The sequence below is a fragment of the Ovis aries genome, chromosome 6, assembly GCF_016772045.2.
Source record: "Ovis aries strain OAR_USU_Benz2616 breed Rambouillet chromosome 6, ARS-UI_Ramb_v3.0, whole genome shotgun sequence".
NCBI lineage: Eukaryota > Metazoa > Chordata > Mammalia > Artiodactyla > Bovidae > Ovis > Ovis aries.
In genome coordinates this window covers 56,216,596-56,232,457 of record NC_056059.1, presented here as the reverse complement: position 1 = coordinate 56,232,457, position 15,862 = coordinate 56,216,596, and the positions used below count along the sequence as shown (strand labels likewise).

Genomic DNA, 15,862 nt, shown 5'->3' with positions numbered 1-15,862 from the left:
AAATGATACCATATGAGTCTATCCATAAAAGTTCAAAATCCTCTATGGTGATAAAAGTCAGAAAGTGTTTGCCTGGGGTAAGGAGTAGCATTGCTACAGAAGCACAGAGATACAGTCAGTAGGGTATTTTCTAGGATGACAGAAATAAATGTTTTCCATTCAGTTTTGGTGGTTGTTGCTTGGGTATATACAATAGCATCTCTACTTCCTTGAGATTCAAGCAATATCCAAGCAGTTATTTTGAATGTGGAATAACCGCAGGACCCAAAGATAGTTTTTCCACTGAATTATAAAGATTCACTGGAATAAGCATTGCTTGCATACTTCAGGTGTGTGGTGCTTCACTATGTTGTGTTTTGGAGATCTATGAAAAAGGACCAGACTAGTAACATGTTATTTAATATTGTTATGAAGGAAGAGTTATTAAGTAGCTTTCCAAAGTTCTACAGCTCCATTTTGCTGTGGCTTTCATTGAGCTCTCCACACACTGACCACTGTCTTATATGTTCCTCTTGCAAGGAAGCCTTCAGGTGAGCATAAATAAATCTTAGCCTCCTACTTTGTATATCCATTTAATGTTCATATTCTTCAAGGACAGCAGAATGTCCAGGCAGAGAGCTAACAAAACAGCACTGAATTCTGCAGCCCTTATCCTTCTCTTCCAAGAGCTGTATTATATACTGGAAATCTCACATTTTTGTTCCAGCTGATAAGAGTTGGTGGGGAGTCTGTGTAGGTATCGATTGTTATCATTTGTTATTGTTTGTTATCATTATTCACATTCTTCAGTGCAGGAAGAGTGAAGTTTGCAGAAAGAAAGCACTTAAGAATTCTAAGTTATGTGAAACAAACACATCACATTTTTTAAAGATTTATTTATTATTTTTGTCTGTGCTGGGTCTTCATTGCAGTGTGAGCTTTCTCTAATTGTGGTATACAGGATTCTCATTGTCGTTGCCAAGCACAGGCTCTAGATGCTCGGGCTTGAATAGTAGTGGCATGTGGGCTCAATAGTTGAGGCTCATGAGTTCTAGGGTGCTGGCTCAGTGGTTGTGGCACACAGGTTTAGTTGCTCTGTGGCATGTGGGATCTTCCCAAACTAGGAATCGAACCTGTGTCCCCCATACTGGCAGGCAGATTCTCAACCACTAGACCAGCAAGGATGGAGAAGGCAATGGCAGCCCACTCCAGTACTCTTGCCTGGAAAATCCCATGGACGGAGGAGCCTGGTAGGCTGCAGTCCATGGGGTCGCTAAGAGTTGGACACGACTGAGCGACTTCACTTTCACTTTTCACTTTCATGCGCTGGAGAAGGAAATGGCAACCCACTCCAGTGTTCTTGCCTGGAGAATCCCAGGGATGGCGGAGCCTGGTGGGCTGCCGTCTATGGGGTCACACAGAGTTGGACACGACTGAAGCGACTTAGCAGCAGCAGCAGCAGACTAGCAAGGAAGCCCCCAACACATCACATTGTAAAGTTCATGAACTGTAGGTTTGTGTTTGTGAAAGGAAATGCTAAACCTCACAACTGAAGTTCCAGCTATCTAAGAATTGAATCTGGCTGAATCCTGTTGGGGTTTCTGCAGTGAGTCACCCACCTTTATCTTCATTAGATTCATTTCCGTCATCCCGGTCCTTCCATTTATATGTTGGTTAATGATCACCTTTGTAGTTGGGTATTTACTTAGTGTAATTTAAAATCATCCTGGACTTTTTAGTTTCGTTAAGGAACTGACACTTCCGCTGTGTAGCAACAGAAGGTTCTAAAAACAACTAGTATCAATACCAGTGCAGTCATAATGGCCCCATCTAACATTCAAGTGGTTAATCCACAAAAAGCAGAGTTCTGTACATTTCACTTATCTCACTTTATATTTTCAATAATCCTATAAAAGTAGTACTATAATTATCCCCCTTGACAGATGAAGAAATGGAGTCTACCAAGATATTACATAACTTGCTCAGGATCACATAGCCAGTAAGCGATAGAGTCAGAATTCACTCCCAGGTGTCTAATTTAAAGGTTTTATGCATGGACTCACTAAAGAATAACGTTTGTATTATTTTAGCCTTATGTTTTTTCTGACAGAATTTTACTTAAAGAGGATAGTATTTTTCATTTTAATAGTACCAAGTATTTTCAAATATGACACTTCATACCATGCAGTTTCTTATAATGTTTTTCCCCAAGCTGGTATAAATTTTAAAATCTGCCACAAGGAAGCCTGTACATGGAGATATTATTTTTTTTAGATGAAATGATTTTATAATTGAGTTAAAGAATTTCATCCCTTAACAGAATGAGTTTTAAGAATATGTATCTTTTTGAAAGCATCCTTCTACTTAATCTAAAATAACTCATACAAATTGGTAGACAGTGGTAGGACTGAGTGCTCATCTGAAAGCTTTTTGTTTTGACATTTGCGATATTTTCCCTGTGTTTTTCAAAGTATAATTGACAAAAATTACATTTGTTATAAAAATATGATGCTTTTGATATACATATACATTGTGAAATGATGACCACAATCTAAGCTAATTAATTAATGAATTAATAGTCATTATCTCATAGTTTTGTGTGTATTTGTGGTAAGAACATTTAAGATCTACTCTCTTGGCAAGTTTCGAGTACACAATACAATACCGTTAACTGTTGTCACCATGCTATACTTAGATTTTGAGGACCTATTCTTTCTGCATAACTGAAACTTAGTACCCACTTATCAACACTTTCCCATTTCCCTCAGCCCCAGTCCCTGGAAACCACCATTCTACTCCCTGCTTCTTTGTGGGTCTGACTTTTTTAGATTCTGTTCAATACATGTAAATGAGATCATACAGTATCTCTCAGAAAGAGTGTTCTTTAAAGACCCTGAACACATTTTGTTTCTATCACAGTGACCTCAGGTTATGGAATTATAGTATTAACTGTTTGAAAGTTGTCTTTATGCATCTGTCAGAATCAATTAATGCGACTGATACTTTCATTTGCACAGTAAGGCAGGCAGATGAGGGACATGGTTTTCCTTTAAACTCAAACCATTATTATTTTCAACATATGATGTTATTTTGTTGGTTATTTCTGCATGTTGCTGGTCTTTTGCTTTTAATATTGATGGCCAAGTCATTGGCAGTGTTTGCTTTTCAAATGAGTTTACAGTAAATAATTGATAGTAAAAGTCCTCAAACTTATCTGAATACAGATTTGGCTCTGGTTTTGACAGTTGCCCTTAATATATGTGTGCTTGTATATATTTAGAAAATGATTTACTAAGAAGGGAGTAGAAATTACAAATTGAAAAGTATATTTAAAGAGACTGTGTTAATTAGGGATAATTTATGAATGCTCATTAACAACAAATTAGAGTAATACACAGGGGAAGATATATTTTGTTTTGAGAGTTTTTCCTGCACAGAAAATATTAATTAAAATGTTTTCAGACTTGATTTACATAAAAGGTCAGAAGTGTCAAAGAATATTGCCATTATACTGTTAATGGTGTGGAAAAAAAAAAAAGCAAATGGGGAGGGGACAGTTGTTAAAAGTTACATGCACTAATAAGCAAATTCTTCTCAGTAACAAGGATAATTTTTTAAGCACGCTAATTTAATTGGTTCAATTAAAATTTTACTTTGAAATACAGTGCCTGAAGCAACATATTACATACTTCATAACACTTGAACTTTTTGAAGAAATTTTCCAGAAGGCACACATACTAAAAGAGTTGTAATAAACCAATAGTAAAGTTATCACGGTAAATGAGATTTCTTTTAAAAAATTTTGTATTAGGATCCTAACAGGTCCTGCTTATGCTTATTCATTTTGAAGATTGAAACTGAAAAGGGTTTCTTTCGACCATGGCCGAACTCCTCTCAAATTATGTCATCTGTGTTCTCTTTGCACAGGATAGAACATAAAGTAATGAGCTGGAGTGTCCAGAGTGGCTTGGCAATCAGTTGTATTACTTCAGACTCTCAATCTATTGCCAACAATATTTCAAAATATAGGCAGTCCTGGGCTTACCAATGTCCAGTATAAATAAGACTACTCGTACAGCAGTTAAGAAACCCCCTGCCAATTTAGGAGACACAGGAGATGCATGTCTGACCCCTGGGTTGGGAAGATCCCCTGGAGGAGGGCATGGCAACCTACTCCAGTATTCTTGCCTGGAGAATCTCCATGGACAGAGGATCCTGGTGGGTTACAGTCCATGGGGTCACAAAGAGTCAGACACAACTGAGCGACTGAGCACACACATGCACGCACCTAGATCAGACACAGGTGCTCCTCATTCTCAGATGTGCAGGTCCCTTCTTATCTGTCCTGCTGGAATTGCAGCCTTTTGCCTGACTCTGCCACTGCCTCCATTGGGACTGAGTCCAGGGGACCAGCAGTCTAAGCAGTCACGTCCCTGAGGAGGGACGTGAACCTCAGCTGTAATCTGACTGAACCTCTGATGAAGGTGTCCAGGAGTCTTTGCTACTATATACACTCCTATGTTCTCCTCTCCTTGACTCTTTCCTGGATAGAAAACTTACTACCTTAAAAAACTACCTCACTCTTCCATATCAGTCTTAAAGTGTTATTCCTGAATATTCAGTAAAGTAGCAGGCTAAAATACAGATACCCCAAAACCAAACACATAAAATACCAGAAAAATGACCTTAACAAGAAGAGGCTGAGATGAAGAAAGCTACAGAACTACTCTAATAGAAATGGGTGAAAATTAATGTAAAGTCTACTAATATTGATCTGCAGGTTTAATGTAATTATTAATGTGTTCAAAATCCCAAAGATAATAACTTTTAGAACTTGGAAAAAATGATTTGACAGCTCATCAAAGGGTAAACAGATAGGAATACTTGCAAACATTTTAGAGATATAAAAAGTAAAATAACTGTCAAGTATTTTACACCCAACTGTTTATTCATACAGTAAAACTAAAATAGCTTAGATCATATTGTGGCATAAAAATGAACAGAGATAGCAATGGTAACATAAAGTGAGGTTAAAATGTAATTGTTTATCATAATTGTTTTGATAAATATGTTATAAATGCATGTCTATGTTATAAATGCATGTCTAAAGAAAATTTATATAATAAACTGCTTTGTTGTTCAGTGGCTAAGTCATATCTGACTCTTTGTGACCCCATGGACTGTAGCCCACCAGGCTCCTCCGCCTATGGCATTTCCCAGGCAAGGGTACTGGAGTGGGTTGCCATTTCCTTCTCCAGGGGATCTTCCTGATTCAGGGATAGAACCTGTATCTCCTGCACAGTCTCCTGCCCGGGCAGGTGGATTCTTTGCCTCTGAGCCACCAGGGAAGCCCAATTGTTAACAGAAATTTTTCAACTTAAATTCTCATCTATTCTGTGTGTAAAATATATCAGATTGATAAAAGAATTAAAACTTGACAAATAGCAACCCTTCAAGCTCCATGGCTATGCCACTGAGTATTTATCAGATATGTGGGAACCCTTTAAACTTGAAGTAATAGTTCAAAAGAGATCAACATACTTGACTTTATAAAAATAAACAGTGACCAGTTAGTATAGACTATTTCATTTAAAAAGATAAGGCCATTTCCTATTTGGTATATAAAGAACTAATGTCAATAAGTAAATGTATAAATAAATGTATAAGTTGTTGATCAAGTCAAAACTGAAAACTGCTAGCAAATGCAGAAATATACATTTAACTGTAAGTAAATATACCCTATCAATTTTGCAAAATCTTATTCTTAATTATGTTCCTAACCTTTGACCGTGTGATACCATTTCAAGAAATCTAGCCATACAGAAAAAAAAAAAAGAAATCCAAAGTATTTTTTAAATTATGTGCCATGATAATAATAGCAAACTCAGTGATAAGGGTGAGTAGGAATAAATTCACCATGTAAATTTCAAGCCTTATCACTGCTGCCACAGAGAACACTGGTCACCAAAGCATTATCCAGGATCTTCTTCCTGCTCACTTTTTTCTCTACATTTCCTCTACATTCTCCTAACCTGTTTTCTCCATGGAAACCAATTTTTAATTTTATAAAAATTTTATAAAAACTGCCATATTTTCCACCCTTTACACTTTCAAATTCAACTGCTTTCATAAGGAAAAGAATTTATAGTAATAGATTAACGTTTATAAAACTTAGGACTGATTTGAGCTATATACTTGCTGAATGGGCTTTTGTGCATTTTTCTAGGGCTCTAACAACTTGTCTATCTATCAATTTCTATGAAGCATTGTGTTCTAAATTTGTAATAATAGCTGTAATTTGCTGTGCCCTTAGTATTTGGCCATTTACTGGACTAAACTCTTTAAAAGCACTTTTCTTATTTAATTTGTACAATAACCCTTCACAGTAACCCTTTATCATTTAATCTTCATAATAACTCTATGAGATAGTGTGTTTATTACTCCTGTTTACAAATAAGATACAAGAGCAGAGAGCAGTAATGTGAGGTTACAAGCTAGTAGGTAGAAAGCCAGATTTGCACCCAGGTCTCTGACCTAAGACCCCTTGCTCTTAGTTATAAATGCTATCTGCCTACCAGGCTGAAAAAAGTGATTTCCTTGAAAATTTTTAGGATGTTGGGAAAGCTTTTTCTAATTATTATTTTCATGGCTATTATCTTTATAAGATCTATTGCAGGCTATCCAATAATAATATATGTACATGCTTTGATATTAAATTAGAATATAATGATTTCAGTTTTGCCTCTGTCAGATACTTTTCCTGATGGTTCAAGGATTTGAATTTTTTCATATTAATCAGATAAATATGTTGGGATGTGTACAGAAAATATATAATTGATCCAAGAGCAAATGTATATTCTTTTTAATAGTCTCTTTTTGTGAGTTATTGGTGAAAATTTTCAGTATGGATATTTGAGATAGTTTAGTCTATGCCTACATAGATTTGTAGTTCCAAAATCCAAAAAGTACAGAAAATAATAACTCATTTGGTGGCAAAATTTGACCTACACCAACATAAAGATATTTGTCTTAGTCTGTTCAGGCTACCTACCATAGATTGGGTGGCTTATAGAAAGAGAAATTTATTCCTCCACTTCCAGAGGCCGAGGGCCTGAGATTAGGGTGCCAGTGTGGTCAGGTTCTAGTTAGAATCTTCTTCCAGATTGTAAACTGCCCACTTCTCATATCCTCACATAGTGAAAACAGAGTTAATCTCATGACTCAATTAAACACCCAAAGCTATCACCTCCAAATACCTTCATGCTGTGGATTATATTTCAGTTTGGAGTTGGGGGGGATGTGAACATTCAGACCATATAACAATACTTATGGCCTTTATTTATTCACATTATATGAAATGTCATGCATTTTTATAGAGAATATGAATCTATTTGAATATAGGGTGGGTGCTATCTGATGATATTGTGGAGTTACAAAATATACTCCATATGTATTTTTTAAATGTGAAAAAATAAAAAACCATCATCAGTTCTCATAAGTCCCAAGTGTTTTGAATAAGGAATTACTGTGTGTGTTTGTCCATATATATGCACACATATATAATCATACATATATATCCAGGATCATTTATTTAAATTTATAATATTGTAACCAACCCAATCTTCATTTACCAAAAATTTGGTATGACATTTATCATGAAATATTTGTGAAACTAAACATTCTAAACTCTATTCTTAATACTCAAGGAAAATAAAAGGACATTTATAACATTTGTTTAATTGCAAATTATTTTGTTTTCCTTTACAGAGTAGCAAACCTGACAAAATGTTTTCTCTCAGTTCAGTGAAGTTTTATCTTGGAGTGAAAAAGAAGATGAAGCCTCCAACAAGGTAAAGCTTGGAAGGACAGAGCTGTTGAGAAAGTTACAGGAAAACCTGTCCAAGGATTTAGGGATCAATGGCATTAGTCTGACTCTTCATAAGCTAAGCTTTAGACAGATTCCTTAAGTTGCCACAGACATGTGGCAGGGGACCTGGGTGGGTGGATATGGAGAGATGATGATGTTTCCACTCAAGTCAAGCTCCTGGGGAAGTGCATCTCCTTTGTGTAGAACAAGAAATGCCCAGAAGGCCCTCACAACTGGAAAGTACATGGGTTTCTCCACATTCCATTCCCTGCTCAGTCACAGAATGTTCCAGTCAGTCTACCTAGGGGAAGAAAAATGCTGCCCTCCATCCTTCTTGGCTTTTTTTTTTTTTTACTGGAGGATAATTGCTTTACAATGTTGTGGGGGTTTCTGCCATATATCAACATGAGTCAAATATATATATATTTTTATATATTTGTTTTATATATATATATATATATATATATATATATATACATATATACACACACACACACACACACACACACATTTCCTTTTCCCATCCCATGCCTCTAGGTTGTCACAGAGTTCCAGGCTGGGCTCACTGTGTTATATAGCAGCTTCCCACCAGTTACCTTTTTTTCACATATATAGTGTATATATGTCAATATTACTTTCTCAGTCTGTCCTTCCTTCCCCTGCTGTGTCCACCAGTCCATTGCCTACATCTGCATCTCCACTGCTTCTTCATAAACAGGTTCATCAATACTGTTTTTCTAGATTCCATACATATGCATTAATATATGATATTTGTTGCTTTTAGAACATCTTGGTCCTGGCTCTATAATTTGCCCTCTTTGTTTTACTGAATTTGGTAAAACCTCACAGCACATGGGTGGTAGAGAGAAAGTGGACTCTTTAAACATTATTCTTCTCACTAGCACTTGAACCAACCCAGGATTTGAGTTATACCATACTTATTCATCACAGATTACTTTGATTAGCTAATTAAAGTTTGTACTAATACTTTTAATATCATGAAACATCATTTTAATGAACTGTATGTGATTTCAGATTCTATTACTGTAAATGTACTCACTTTTGCCTCTGTGCTTAATTTCTTAGCCCAGCACATGTATCTGTGTTGTGGCTGGTACACTCTTTAAAATTTCTCACAATATCAGTAAGTCAATATGTGTATTTTATTTTCGCCATTTTTCTAGACATCTGTCCTTACTCAGTCCAGAATATCCCCGCTGCCTCATAACCTCATGAGACCCCTTCCCCTGTGTCCTTTCAACATATCTATAAATTTATAGCCAAATCCCTCAATATCCATCATTTACCTCTAGATGTATCATACCCAGAGGATCATCACTTGTGGATATCAAACCTGTTATGCTTTCCCACCATTAAACATTACCTCCTTAAAATTTCATCCTGTGTATTGTCTCGTAAAATGAATAATTTTTAATATGTATATGTTTTTTTTTCCTCCCCATACAATGCAGTTGGGGATTGACAGCATATTCTGAAAAACATCACTGGTAAGTTAACAGCTTACAGATTTTGGATTTCATATATTGATGATAACGGCAGTAAATAATGTTCACAGATAAATCTAGACACAAGAAACATTTCTTTTAAGTGAAGTTAAACTCTTTTCTAAATACCTTGAGCCTAAAAAGAGAAAAGGAGGTTTGCTTCAGGGTTTAGGTCTGTTTAAGTCTCATGTATCCTATTGGCCACCACCTCAAGACAAAGTACACATGATTTCTTACTAGTTATTATATAAATGGGGAATCTCTGGTTTTAAGGGATAAGCAGACAAAATTCAGTTTTAAATTAAGGATAAGAACTCTCCAAAACTCAAATTTAAAGAAAAGACCTTGGCTTCAAACCGGTTCTTTCTGTAGAGTACTTCTTTCCATTCATGTCACCAGGATCTAGCCACTCTCCATAGAGGTTGGACTAGATGTCTCCTTCTCCCTCGTCTCCCTGTGTCTAATCCATACCAGATCTGCTTCTTAGTTCTCTGATCCACCCATACCCTCGATCCTTGGAGCCTTCATCCGTCTGCTTGGATCGGTCCAGGAGTCCTAAGTGCTCTTCATGCCTCTGACTTTGCTTTTTGTTTCCAGCACATTCTCCACCCAGCACTGAGATTTTCTAAAATGTATCATATTTCTTTTCTGCTTTAACTCATCTGTGAATCCTAAAAAGTAGGATAAAGTATAAGATCACTGGCACAGCACACGAAGCCCTTTAATATGGATCTCCCATGACTTTCCCACATTTTTACTTAATGATAAAACAATCTGTTTTTAATTCACTATACATGCCTTCCTGCTTCATAGCATATGTTTAATATCCGTGCTGTCTTCACTGAACCTTCTTCCATAGTATATGCTCTCCCTTCCCTCATCACTTTTATCTTCTTCCTGCTGATCTGGCAGACTCAGCTGTCATTTTTCACTCAAACCATAGCTGAAATGAGGGAGAAAATCTTACCAGACAACTCTCCTTTCTAATCAGTTTATATCTTCTTTACATTTCTTTACATCTACAGTATTTTGTGCTGGTGGATCCATAACTAAAATGATTTGTAGAGGGAACAGTTTTCTTGGACATGGCAATAAAAAGGGACAACTGTCTCCATGAGAATCCAATGAAAGAAGCAAGGATTATTTCTAGAAGTTTCATTCTAACATTTTTCTAAATTATTAATAAGGATATAAAAATAACTACTTTGAAATTATGCCATTCTAATGTCAGTTACAAGATTTTCCACCTCATCCCCAATTGTGCTGTTTCTGTGTTTGTGTTCAACTTTACTTTTTTTTCCCTCGCTATATTATAGTTTGTTTACATTCCTCGCTTTCCTGATAGACTATGCGAACCTTGAAGGCGAGATCCCTGTTTTGTGTAGGTTTTCAATAGGTTACTGAATCAGTATTATTGGACATGCAGTGTTTTTTTTTCATTTACCTCATTTTTCATGAGTCTTGTTGGGTATCAATGTTTATAATCACATGGACTGTGACTGTCTAAAAAATCTGCTCTTAGGAAAATATACACATTTTTTCTTCTTAGGCTCAGTTTCTGAGGGAAAAGTATTTTACCCTCATGTACCTGAAAAAGCAAATGACACTGACTTTTCTGCATTTCCAAAAAATACCGCTTATCATTTTTTGGCAGTTATCAAAGCCTTTAGCTATATTTTGGTTAAACTAGCATATTTATACTACTGTTTTGATAGCAGAAGCCTGAAGCAACTTGTACTGAAATACTTCCATTTTGATTGCATGATGTCATTAATTAGGAGAAACCCAACGAGATTTCTGATCACTTAATCACTTACTTGCCAAAAAAATACACTGGAAAATTCCTTTGTCCTTTTGAATTATTTATTTTATAAATCTTGTCTTATAGGCATCTGTGTTGTGAGAGTTCACAAACTCAAACGGAGTGGATGGCCAATATCTTTATCGCCCAGGTATGACACCTATTTCAACTATCTAGTAAAATGCGACAACTGTTTATAGGAAATGTTAGTGTGGTGGTAGTTTCCAAAGACTTTTTAATGAGTCTTTTGTGTGTACTTTCATTTTCTCATTCATGATTTTTTAAATACACGAGGACCCAGATTTACCCACTATTCTGTAAGAGAAAGTTTACTCTTTGTTGAGCCATCTTTTTTCCCCAGCCCAGTGGCTCCTCAGCTTGGGGTGGCGTCTGGCTTCAAGATGGTGGAATGAAAAAGAGGGGCTTGTCTGAGCTCTTGTCCTCCAGAGTCCCACTGGATGTGTGTTTAGAAAATGAGTTCATTTTTCCAATTTTTTATTAGAAGATAGTTGCTTTACAATGTTGTGTTAGTTTCCACTATAGCAACGCTAATCACCATACGTATACTCTCTCCCTCTTGGGCTCCCTTCCCATTCGTGTTTCCACAGTGCATTAAGTAGAGTTCCCTGTGCTATCCAGTATGTTCTCATTAGTTACCTCCTCTACACATAGTGTCAATCCCAATCTCTTAATTCCTCCCGTGCCACTCCAACCCACCCTCATTTCCCCCTTGATATTCATGTATTTCTTCTGTGTCTGTATCTCTATTTCTGCTTTACAAATAAGATCATCTAGAAAAACAGTATAGATGATCTTATTTGCTCTTTTCCTTCCTGTTCTCCCCATGGGCTCCTGCTTTTCCAAAAACAAGGATGGGAACCTACATTTCTGTAATACACACTGTGTAATTCATGTATCTTCCTCGCAATGAACTCTGCACGACACTGCTTATAGATAAGAAAACAAAGTTTACAAAAGGCTCTGTGATTTGCTTAGTACCATACATTTAGTTAGCGGTTTAACCCAGAGGCCAACACCTACCCTCAATTACCCATTTAGTCTCCTCCCTACTGGAGGACTCACTCTTGCAGTGAAGGATAAAATAGTCCCATTAATAGGACTGGTTTCTTCCCCAACCTTGTCTGGCCAGACTCCCAGCAATGCTTCCCCAGCATTGAAATTCACTGGTAACGATTAAGTTGCCACTCTTTATTACCAAGGGTGTGCTTCCCTGTTTCTCTTACAAGTGAGAAGTTAATTCACCCTCAAATCTTGTCCTTATTTGTTTTGAAAACCATTTTCTCTGTTCATTTAATTTATTAACCTTTCCAGTGGTTAATAAACACTGCTTTTCTCAGCCTGACCCTACTACTACTACCTGGGAATACATTTCCAGAAAAAGTCCAGTGTCTAACTTTTTAGAGCCTTTTCTTTTTTCTGACTGTTTAAAAATTTAGGTATTCAAGTCTTACTTTAATGAAAGTAGGCTTGAAGTAATAGTAAAATTAGAACCATAGAGTCTAAAACTGTTACAGTATCTGGTTATGGCACAATTAAATTGATGTTTTCGTTTTTATGACTGAAGTCATTAGATGCTGTAGTTGAAAATCAAGGTGTAAATAGCCAGGAAACCAAGGTTGTTCTCACCACCAAGTTATTTCTACCTTGCCTCACCTGTCCCTTGTTGTGCTGGCCCCAGAGACTCAGTCCAATTACATTTCTTCAGTTCATTCCACTTCTTAGGATTAAGGTAAACACAAAGGTCCTTTTGGATTTGAGGATTTAATGGTTCACCTCCACGGGGAAAGAGACAGGAATGTAGCACACGTTAATATATATGTTAATACACACACACACACAAAACCCAACAGTGAACAATGAATTCTTTCTGGTGCCCAGAATACTTTTCTAATATCCATCCCCATTCTCACCCCTGCCTCAACAAAAGTCTTCAACTTACCTGTCACAGCCTCAGAAAAAGTCTTCCCTGACCTTCAGACCAATTAGACCTTAGAGCTGTAGGAACTCTCAGTGTCCTGTACTTGAACATTGTAATACTAACTAAAAAGCATTTGTGTATTTAAGTTTCTTATGTCTGTCTTTCCTACTAAAATGTAAACCCCGTGAGAGGAAGGACTCAGTCTTACTAGAACTACATGTTTATCTGCATCACAGGATCCAGCACATCTTACAAAGTACATGCTCAAGTTAGTATTCTAAATTAGTAAAGAGAATAGTCAGGTAAAATTTCAAATAGATATTAGTGTGGTGAAATAATGAAATAAGCCAGGGAAAGGAAAACCAGTGTGACTGACATAAGGAGGGCATTAATTGAGAAGGATTCTCAGGGGACACCTTTCTGAGTAGCTGACAGGTATGCTGAGACCTGTCTGAAATAAGGAAGCCAAGTGTGTAGGACAGTCAGAACATTCCAGGGGGTGGGGCCAGCCAGGACATAATCTTGACTTACGCCATGAACATCAGGAAAGCCTATCTTGGAGAGGACATGAGAGATGAGGAAGGCAGGGGACAGGTGATGTAGACCCAGTTTAGGAGTTTTAGTGGGAAACAGGGAAAGATATAATCAGCTCATATTGTGAGGAAAAAGTAATTATGGTTCCTTTGCTGAGCTACACTTTAGGGGTCAAAGATGGAGGTAGGAAGAACAGCCATGTGGAGGAAGACAGCAGCTCAGACTAGGTAACAGGGGGTCTGGTAAGACATACTCAGATTCAGGAATATTTGAAGGTGGAGCCAGTAAGTCTTAAAAATTGATCAGCTATAGCAGTTTGAGAGGAATAGAAATGAAGAGTCCTAGTTGTTTGGCCTCTGGCAGCTGGTGAATGTAAGTGATACTATCAGAAGTGCGGAAGAAGACAGGGTTCTATTTGGGACACGTGAAATTTGAGATGCGCATTGGACATACAAGTGGATAAGCTGAGTAGCAGGTTTAGATGTATGGATCAAAAATTCAGGCAAAACTTTACGGCTGAAATGTAAATTTGACAGAAGGCAGCATTTGGATTGTATTAAATGCCATGAGAGGCTACAGTGAAATGAGAGAATATACAGAGAAAATATTAGAATTATTCTAATATTAGAATAGTAGAATTATTCTAACATTAGAATACAAAATTGGAGAGGGGAGGGCTGTATCAAGAGAAGGAGGTCAGACAAATAAGCCCTAGGATATCCCAAACTTTAAAGGTCAAACAGAAGAGAAAAATTGAGCAAAAGAAATGAGTAGCTTTGAGAAAGCAGGATAACCAGGTGATAGGTGCAGAGAATTCTATCAAAGAATCAGAAGAGAGAATATTAAACCAGCAGGGGCCTTGAGCAGATGTGAAGCAATGTGAGCAACTGCATGTGTTCATCATTGCAGAAAAAATTCATTATACAACAGAGTGTGTGACATATTTGTTCTCGGATTGTTGACTACATATTCTGACCCACTATGCAATTATAGATATGACTGGGGAAGAGTTATTTATATTCAAAGCAAATAGTTATTGGAAGAGAAGGAGGCCTTGTTTATATGGCTAGAGATGCAGAGAGATTGGTACGTCTCATGGTGAGAAAATGAAATTGAATGACTACTACTAATTTTTCAATTATATCAGTGAGGTCACCACATGTGAGTCTGGGAGGGATATTACATGTACAGAGACAGAATAAAAGGTAAGAAATTACCTTCAGAGAGTGAGGAGGCTAGTTGTACTATAGGAGAATGTCCAGGGAGTGCTGAAGGCTCATTTGAAATTTTAGGATAAATTTAAAGTGAGATGAATCTCCAGACTGATCTGTTCTTTTTTTTTTTGCCTCCATTAATTTGGAGGTACCCACAGAGTAAGTAGAATTGGGTTTTACTATGCTTGGGGTTTTATCAGGCAAGTGTGGTAGGAGAAGCAGCCCAGCCTTGCCTTATAAGGTGGTGAGTATACTGAATGACCTTGACATCTAAGCCAGACTGTGAAAGAAGTGGGGAAAATGTGAAAAGCAGAATGGATAGACGGTCTCAAGAAGTCTGAGGTATATTCAGAGTGAACGAAGCTAAACTAAGTTATCTGGAAAGATGTGAAGGTCAGAAATTGAGAGGCAGAACCTTGTTAACGGCAGCATTACTCACCATAGGCATAGTGTGGGAATAACCTATGGATGGATGAATGGATAAAGAAAATGTGTATTCATACATGTATACAGTGGAATATTATTCAGCCCTAAAAAGGAAGTCTATCATTTGGGACAAGATGAATGCACCTGGAAGGCATTATGCTAAATGAATTAAGCCAGACAATTATTGCAATGGTATTCCACATAAAAGTCAAACTCAGAATATGACAGTGGTTTCCAGGGGATGTGGGGGGCAGGAGTAAGAGGTTGGTGAAAAGGTAGATACTTTTGGATACATGATGAATAAAATCTGAGGATCTAATAGGTGACATGGTGAGTGCAGTTCATAATACTTTATTATAAAATTTAAATTTTCTAAGAGAATAGAACTCAAATATTCTAACCAAAAAGGCACTGGGGGGGAGGGGTAAATACATATGTGAGGTGGTCAATATGTTGATTAACTCGATGAGGGGAATCCTTTCACAATGTATGTAGTCATCATGCTATACACTTTAAACATCTTTTGTTTGTCAGTTATACCTCAGTAAAGCTGTGGGGGAAAATTAGAAAAAGGAAGTGAGAGGCAGAAACGAAGAT

The 15,862-nt window shown here is 36.9% G+C and overlaps 1 protein-coding gene across 12 annotated transcripts in view; it reads left to right on the top strand.

Annotated features, from left to right (window-relative positions):
- The window catches only part of ARAP2 (ArfGAP with RhoGAP domain, ankyrin repeat and PH domain 2), a 198,264-nt gene that overhangs the window by 169,271 nt on the left and 13,131 nt on the right, over positions 1-15,862 (top strand). For all 12 annotated transcript variants that reach the window (XM_027970922.2, XM_015096434.3, XM_060417574.1 and 9 more), the window contains 3 exons: positions 7,747-7,829; positions 9,319-9,354; positions 11,240-11,303. In XM_027970922.2, coding sequence (XP_027826723.1) covers positions 7,747-7,829; positions 9,319-9,354; positions 11,240-11,303 — 183 coding nt within the window. The remainder of the gene's footprint in view (positions 1-7,746; positions 7,830-9,318; positions 9,355-11,239; positions 11,304-15,862) is intronic.